The 8575-nt window shown below is 38.8% G+C and overlaps 1 protein-coding gene across 3 annotated transcripts in view; it reads right to left on the bottom strand.

Annotated features, from left to right (window-relative positions):
* The window catches only part of HMG20A (high mobility group 20A), a 131080-nt gene that overhangs the window by 50692 nt on the left and 71813 nt on the right, over window positions 1-8575 (bottom strand). For 2 of the 3 annotated variants that reach the window (XM_005865318.2, XM_014538912.1), the window contains exons 3-4: window positions 6256-6403; window positions 3941-4153 (exon numbers count right to left, since the gene is read on the bottom strand). In XM_005865318.2, the coding sequence (XP_005865380.1) occupies window positions 3941-4153; window positions 6256-6403 (361 nt within the window). The remainder of the gene's footprint in view (window positions 1-3940; window positions 4154-6255; window positions 6404-8575) is intronic. The other variant, XM_014538913.1, reaches the window with a different exon arrangement.

Raw genomic sequence — 8575 nt, 5'->3', positions numbered from 1 at the left:
GATGCCAGACAGTCCCGTTTCTCCCATGTGAGTTTGGGTCCCCAAAGACTCGCCTGGAACTGGAGCTCAGAGCCTGAGACTCTGTCCCGAGTGAAAAAGACAATCGTGTCCTCAGCCGCCAGCCCTCTCCGCATGCACCTCCGCACCTTTGTATTTACTTCAGCACTGCACCTCCTCTGAGTCTCGGTATGCTTTTCTCTTTCCTTCTAGTTGTAGAAATTCCACTCAGCCAGCCTTCCTGTGGTTCTGGATGATGTCCGTTATGTCTTTTAGTTGTATTTTTGAAGTGGTTGTGCGAGGCAGCAATCTCCGGTGTTTACCTATGCCGCCATCTTGGTTTCTCTACAATATTCTGACCAAGAATGCATAACCTCAAACTAATCAGGAGGAAACACCAGACAAATAAAAAATGAGAAATATTCTACTTAAACAAATGAACCAAAAAAAAACAGAAAGAAAAGAAAGAGAAAGAGGAGAGATTGTATTTTTTAAAGACATTAATGTCATCCAATACAAAGAAAGTTGTAGAAATGTTCCAGATTAAAGGAATCTAGAGATTTAACAAATACAAAACCTGACCTTAGACTGGAATCTGAACTGGAGGGGGAAATTTTTTTTTTTAATCCTCACCCAAAGATATGTTTATTGATTTCAATGAGAGAGGAAAGGAGAGTGAGAAACATTGATTGGTTGCCTCCTATATGGCCCCGACCAGGGAGCAAACCCACTACCTAGGTATGTGTCCTGACCATGAATCCAAACTTGCAACCTTTTAGTCTATGGGACAATGCTCCAACCAACTGAGCCACCTGGTCAGGGCAGGGAGAGGGAAGTTTTTATAAAGGAATGATGTAATATCAACTGATTAAATTGGAATATGGATGGCAGGTTAGACAAAACTTTTGTGTTAATATAAAATTATAAAGTTGATAATTATAAAAGAATATGTCTATCTTAGGAAATACACATTAAAATATCTAGGGCCATGATGTATGTAACTTCTTCTTAAATGATTCTGAAAACAATAGTGTGCATGTGTGTAATGTATGTGAGTGTGTGAGGGTGTGAGGGAGCTTGTGCTGGAGAGAGTATGACCACATATACAAACAGAGAAATGGGATAAAATGTATTAACAATAGATTAATCTGGGTGAAGAGTATTTGGGTGTTCTTTGTACTATTCTATGTTTACAAGTTTTTTTAGATTTGAAAATATTTTAAAAAGAAAGTAAAAAAAACAAAAACAAAACAAGTACACAAACCCTTGTCCTACTTACATAATAGTGGTTAGTTGTGGACATAACTACTGTTACTTTTGCTTTTTTCTTTATACATTCTGTATTGTCTGAAAACATTTTAAACCATGAGCATGCATTAATTTTGAAATAAAAAAATTAAAAAAAAGAGTAACCTATATGTACAACTCACTATCCCTTTATACATTAGAGCTGAAACAATGGATGATATATATGCACTGCTTTCTATTAGCTTGCTACCACAAACATAGAGCTTTAAGTTGCAACTTAATCTGATCTCTGAAATTTTTTGAATTCAATTACCAAAAGTATTTTTCATTTTGGTAGAAATGAGTATTAAGACATAAAAAAATACAAATGGTGGGTGAGGGACAGCTATACTACAAGGGACTGTTGGGGACTGCGGACCAGGCTCCCCTGACCAGGGCAGCCTCCACTGCTGCTGAAATCTCTCCCGGAGCGACCAGCTCTGCCACAGAGACCGTGCCATCTTGAAGGGTAGAGAGGCTGTTATTGGAAGCCTATACATCCCGGGACTCTGCAACCACAGCACCCAGGGACCAGCTGTGAACCCAGGAACAATGGATCTCAAGCAGCGCGGATACTCGGACTTGGAGGAGCTCTGCACCTTCTCATGGAAAGGTCAGATTTCGCCTAGGAAAGGTGAGGTCTGTGATCAAGGCTGGAGAGAGAAGCACACACAATGGGATCTAGAGGTTCAGGGAAAGTCTGTGCCCCACAAAATCCGCAGCCATTGGGGCTAGCGGTTTAATCTCCAAAATTTACAGGGAACTCATATAACTCAACAAAGGAAGATAAACAATCCAATCAAAATATAGGAACTCTAAAAATCAACCCATAGCTGGACTGGGCGCAAAAAGGCAGCCTGAAATTTTTTTACCAGTGTGCCAGCTGCTTAGTACCAGGGGGAAAAAAGACGTGCATAGAGACATTCATAGAGTTGCGCACAGTGTGTGAGGGTAAAAGTCGCGAGTTGGTGCACTCACTCTGGCTCTTTTTTTCTCTTTAAATCCTTGCTTTTGATTACTAAGCCCAGGACATAGGATCACCCAATTGGAGACACTCTAAGACAGTGGTTCTCAACCTTCTGGCCCCTTAAATACAGTTCCTCATGTTGTGACCCAACCATAAAATTATTTTCGTTGCTACTTCATAACTGTACTGTTGCTACTGTTATGAATCATAATGTAAATATCTGATATGCAGGATGGTCTTAGGCGAGCCCTGTGAAAGGGTTGTTGGACCGCCAAAGGGGTCGCGACCCACAGGTTGAGAACCGCCGCTCTAAGAGACTGCAGGGGAAAGTTGTTTTTGTAGAATTTGGGGATCAGAGCGGGGTGTAATGATCAGAGAACCAGCGCTGGGGCAGTCCATTCTCCCAAACCAGTATTAAGTATGACACGGAAAACAAAATCTAAATACTGGCTAGAGAGGACTTATAGCCCTGGAGGTCAACCCAGAAACACTGCCACCCAGGGGTTGAATCACAAATTGACTCTTGTGTAAACACAAATAAAGGAGTCTAAGAAACAAAGAAATACTGCCAGCTTGGAAATCAGGACTGTGACTTACAATACAGAGGAGCAGTGGAACGCAGGGAACTTCAATACTGTTCTGAGTATCTGAAAGAAAACAGGTGTGCCAAACAGAACAGTATAGGAAGTGAATGACCTCCACTACTGCACATTATTATTTTTTCATCTTCTTAAGAAACTAATTTTTTTTCCTCACTTGATTTTACCTTTTTAATTATTATATTTTTATTTTTAATCAGTATTATTACTACTACTATTTTACCTTTTTTTTAAAAAAAGTATTTTATTTTCTCTTTATTTTATTTTGGGATTAGTGTTCTACATTCTATTTTCATCTTTCCTTTAGCATGAGGGCATGTGTGGGGGGCTATGGGAGGCTGGGGGAAGGTCAATGGGGAAAAAAAGTAGACATATGTACTACTATTTGTAATACTTTGAACAATAAAATAAAAGTAAAAAAAAATACAAGTATCTTTCAGATTCTGAGAATGCCAGGAACTTCTTAACCCAAAGCCACTTGCACAACCATCACTCCGCATTTGGGTCATTTCAGCCAGTGCATGGCTATTTTGTCCTCCATTCCTCTCAAATGTCTTTAACAAATGGATTTGTTTCAGTTTGATAATAGGGTTAATTTTTGTTCTCAAAGAGGAAGAATTCAAGAATTGCTTTATTTTTCATAATAGGTTAAATATGCCTATTTTTAAACTCTAGTTTACAAATTGTATCAGAGCAGTAATACCTTTTAAACAAAAATATTATGTGATCAGAATTATATCAAATGACCTTTTCTCATTTAACTCATGACTTTTCATTGAATTTAGTGGCGTAAATTATGCTGATAAATTTCTTAATATTGAACAACTACAAAAATCTTATGTGAACTCTCAGCATATTAATCAAACACCAGTGCAGCTGCTTTGGTTGAGAGCCCCTCCTGCTCACACCCTGCAGCAAACCCTCAAAGAGTATAAAAACTAATGTGTTGTAGAAGAAAGCTATGAAGGACCCTGCTAGGCACATGACAAAATTGAAGAATCAGCTGTCCATCCTATTTGCTTTTCTAACAGAGATTATTTTTGAGATATAAGCAAAACTAAGTTAAAGATCAGGAATAGGAAAAAATTACCTGTTTTTCCTCAGGAGGCAGTTTACTCCATTCATTGCCTAACATTCTTGTGATTTCTGGAAATGGAACTTCTGGTCTCTTTGCTCGAAGCTGTTCTCGACGTTCATTCATGAACCGAACATATCCTGTAAGGGGGGATTTGGGTGCATTGCTGTCTCTAAGAGGTTTCTTCCTCTTTCTTCCTTTGGACCACCCTCCTCGTTTACTTCTTTGCTACAACACAAGATAAAATAAAATCCAAAACCAAATTATAAAAACAACAAAAGTGTCTCCAAATAACACAACAAAAGAGTTGCATTTTCTTGCCATTAAGACCCTAAATATTCAAAGCTCTTTGTATCTGTCATAGGTACAAATAACTTCAATGTAGTTTTCAAGAGGGGACTCCAGGTAGATCACTTGTAGACCCATTTATGTACCACACTACAAACTGTTGCACTAAAGGGCATATTGTAGTGCTAATCTTAAGAGATGAGAATAAGGGGTGTCATGATCACTCAAGGTTTGGCTTTTATGTGCACTTAACAAGTCCTGACTCTCAACAGGGGAATGTTCTACATGAGAAATGCAGCATATAAACAGCACTGTGCCAGAGAAGCAGACATTGTCACAGTAGATCGGAACAAGATGTAAGATGCAATGAGCAAACAAAGAGACAAGCTTTAGCACAGGGATAAAATATTATTCATGGCCCTAACCGGTTTGGCTCAGTGGATAGAGCGTTGGCCTGTGGACTGAAGGGTCCCAGGTTCGATTCCAGTCAAGGGCATGTACCTTGGTTGCGAGCACATCCCCAGTAGGGAGTGTGCAGGAGGCAGCTGATCGATGTTTCTCTCTCATCGATGTTTCTAACTCTCTAGCCCTCTCCCCTCCTCTCTGTAAAAAATCAATAAAATATATCTTAAAAAAATATTATTCATGAAGTCCTGGTCAGTGTGGATCAGTCAGTTGAGCATCATCCTGTGCACCAAAAGATCACTGGTTTGATTCCTGGTTAGGGTTCATACCCAGGTTGTGGATTTGATCCCCAGTCGGCGTGTGTGTGGAAGGCAACTGATTAATGTTTCTCTCTCCCTCTCCCTTCCTCTTTCTCTAAAAAAAAAATCAATAAAAACATATTAAAAAAATTATTCATGAAGGGTGTTTCTCATTGATACCTCTCAAAGATCAGTTTATTTCCCACAGAAGATAGCATACAGATGTTTAAATTAATGTCTAAGTGTTAGAAAAATTTCAGTAAATATAATATATTCAAAATGAAGACTAGTTTTTTGGCGTGATTACTTCTTCCTTAAGATGTTTATTTCATAAAGTCAGGGGTCTTTGTATATTATTAGTGAAATCTAAAGATTAAATTACCTCTAAAAAAAGTATAACAAAAGGACTGAGGTACGACTGAAGTTTTACAACAGCCCCTTTCCTTGTCCTTTTAAATTAAATGCAAGAGACTTATTTTTGCTTCATAATTTTACAAATACATATAGCTTATCAGTTAATAATGTTTTATGGATACAAAAATTCTTATTTCAGAGAAGAGAAAGATAAACAAAATAGGACAAACACACCTAAATGTTAATTACATTATTATATTCCTCCAAATACTTATAAAATTGTACAATAACTCAATACCAGGCAAATGGTATATTTGGTATCAGTTGTTGTTTTTTAATCCTAGTAACATTAAAGATACTAAGGAGTTTAAGATGTTTGAGAAGCTTTAAGCATTCATCAAAACCTTTAGGAATGCCAACATAAAAAGTCAGCTGTTTTAAAATGAGAAAAACAATAAAGATTAATGGTAGTACTCTTTTATGGCTAAAAAGAGTGCCTTAAAACATAGGCAATGTAATCAATCATTTGCAAGTAACACTGAGAGTTCAATAAGGGCATGGCTACCCAGGCCCATGTGCCACCTCTGTGTGAATAAAAGATATTTCCGATGAAAGGAAGAATGATTGGTAAGTGGTGTGAATCCTTTAGACACCTATGACTCCATTGTGCAGGGCTTGGGGAGCAGTGTGTGGTCTTGGACATGGGCATGTAGGCTTCTCATTAATTACGTGTTTAATTAAATAATGCATTCACTCGTTTAACAAGCATTTGCTGAAAATCTAATTTGATGTAGGTATAAATTTCTTAGGGGAAAAAAGAGTTTACCTGTTTTTATGTAATTAAAACCATTAATATGATTCTATGTAAAACAAGAAATATAAAACAGAAAATTCTGCAGGATGCAAGAAAGCCAGATGATGGACACCTACTGCATGCTTCTTTAGAAACTTCAGAGACTAGTAACAGTACATACTTCAACTCACCTCATCTTCATGCCTCTGTTCACTGCCTTCTGCTGTGTTTGAAGGCTCATTCTGAAGCAACTGATCTTGGGAGAGACCCTCCACAAATTCTGGATTGTTGGTAGATGATGTGGCTCCAGTATTAAATGGAATATCTGGGTGGCTTAGCCTGAAAAATAACAGACAGAAGTGTAAAAGTTCAGTATCAACAGCATCGAACACTCCTATTTATCAAGGTTCAAGACAAATATCCCTGCCAGCAAAAGCATAGGTCAGTCCTTGAATTAATTCCCCCACCTCATTCTGTATAAATGTAAACAGTATTTATAGCAGTTATAGAGCATTTTAAAAATGGTTTCAGTGCTTGATCAGGAACCATGTCAGTTCTATGAAGACATCTACTAAAAACAGCTATAATATTTCCCCCAAATATTACCTCTCCCCTCAACATACATACTTCATAATTTAGTTCTGAGCATGCAACAGAGCCTGACTTTTATATGCTATCTTTCATGTATCTCCAATGTAAAGGGAAAATACTATTAACGGAAAAGGATAACAGGAATGGGAACTATAGAAGAAGTTTGCCCCCAGCACAAGAGAGAGAGTTCTCGAAGGGCATAAAATATATTTTATGATACATTCCAAAGGCTACTGCTTCTTAGATTAAAGTATTTATTGACAACCAGACCATTTAAAAATAATATTATCAAGTTCAGTAAGTTCAGGTATAAATGTTAATGAATCAGGCAGATATAATTCTTTTCTGTTCCCATTATTTGTTCCAGATGAGTCAGCAAACCAGATCTTACAAGAAGATACAAATGATGGCTGGGTCTTAAGACTGACTTACCCTATCTCATGTGGATAAAGGAATGAAAGAAAAGATTAATACCACATGACACGAGTTTGAGGTTTTCTGGGGGGAGGAGTGGGAGAGGTGAAGGAAGATGTATAAGAAAATAATATTCAGTCATTATTCTGGAAGAATGTGTATATTTTATAGGGTTATAGGCATGTAATTACAATGTACTGGTAACATAAGTATTGAAGTACAGGTTTGTAAAATGTGCTGTAAAGGCACGATAAGAGGGTATGATAAATTTTATATGTGTGGATGTTTTGAAAGATGAATAGGCATTCATCAGGTAAACAATCCTATAAAATAAAAGCCTAATATGCAAATTGACCGAACGCCAGAATGACTGCTCCCTATGACGTGTACTGACCACCAGGGGGCAGATGCTCAACAAGGGAGCTGCCAGCAGCCCACAGGCCCCAAGCCAGCCAAAGTGGGTGCCAGCGAGGGCCCCCTTGATCGCCCCACCAGTTGCCCTGCAGAAGGAGACGACCAGCGGCGGCAGTGGGGGCCGGGGCTGGTGAGTGGGTGGTGCCAGGCTGGCCAAGGCAGGTGCCAGGGGGAGCCCCCAATTGCTCCGCCGGTCGCCCCACAGATTGGCCTGATCGCAGGCCAGGCCTAGGGACCCTACCCATGCATGAATTTCGTGCATCAGGCCTCTAGTGTCATTATAAGCAGAAAGAACATGATATAACAGGAGAAAGGGAACCTTATCAGGAGGCTACTACAATTGACTAAGTGAGAGATAAGGAAAGGCAGGATAGAGAATAGGGGAATGAAAGCTAGGAGATACTTAAGAGGTAAAATGAAGAGAACTTAATGACTGAATATAGGGAAGGAAAGGGAAGAGCCAAAGTTAATTCTGAGGTTTCCAGACTGTGTGATTACATACTATGATCCAGGGTAACAACTGCAGTGTGTGTGTATAAGAAGACTTAAGAGAAAATGGTAAGTTTGAAACTCTTAAGGCATAATTAAATGGAGCTGTCCCACAGACAACTGGAAACATACCCTGAGTGATAAGAAATGAAGAAAAGGCAGGAGATGGACTTGAGAGGCATCAACCCATAGAAATAGGAAGTATTACACATTTTCCAGAAAGAGAGTGAGAAGAAATGTCTCTGATGGAACAATACTATTTTAGGAGCAAGTGTTAGAAGACCTGGGAAAGTCTAGAGAGGGCATTAAGAGACTTAGAACAGAATACTGTCACAGAGGCCAAGGCAGCAATGCAAGAAATGCTAAAGGGACTGCTCAAAAAAGAAATAGAAAGGGAAGACAGAACATAGGCATAAAGAATAAAAATGGTGACAAACAAGTACCTATCCTATCTAATAAAAGACAAAAGGGTAATTAATTGTACCTCCGCTATGCTTCCCATTGGCTAATCAGGGCGATATGCAAATTAACTGCCAACAAAGATGGCAGCTGGCAGCCACGCAGCTGAAGCGAGCAGGAGGTTTGCTTGCTCCAGTGATGGAG

This window comes from Myotis brandtii, unplaced genomic scaffold (assembly GCF_000412655.1).
Source record: "Myotis brandtii unplaced genomic scaffold, ASM41265v1 scaffold205, whole genome shotgun sequence".
Taxonomy (NCBI): Eukaryota; Metazoa; Chordata; class Mammalia; order Chiroptera; family Vespertilionidae; genus Myotis; species Myotis brandtii.
The sequence above is the reverse complement of the archived record's forward strand: the minus strand, read 5'-3'. Positions and strand labels throughout refer to the sequence as shown.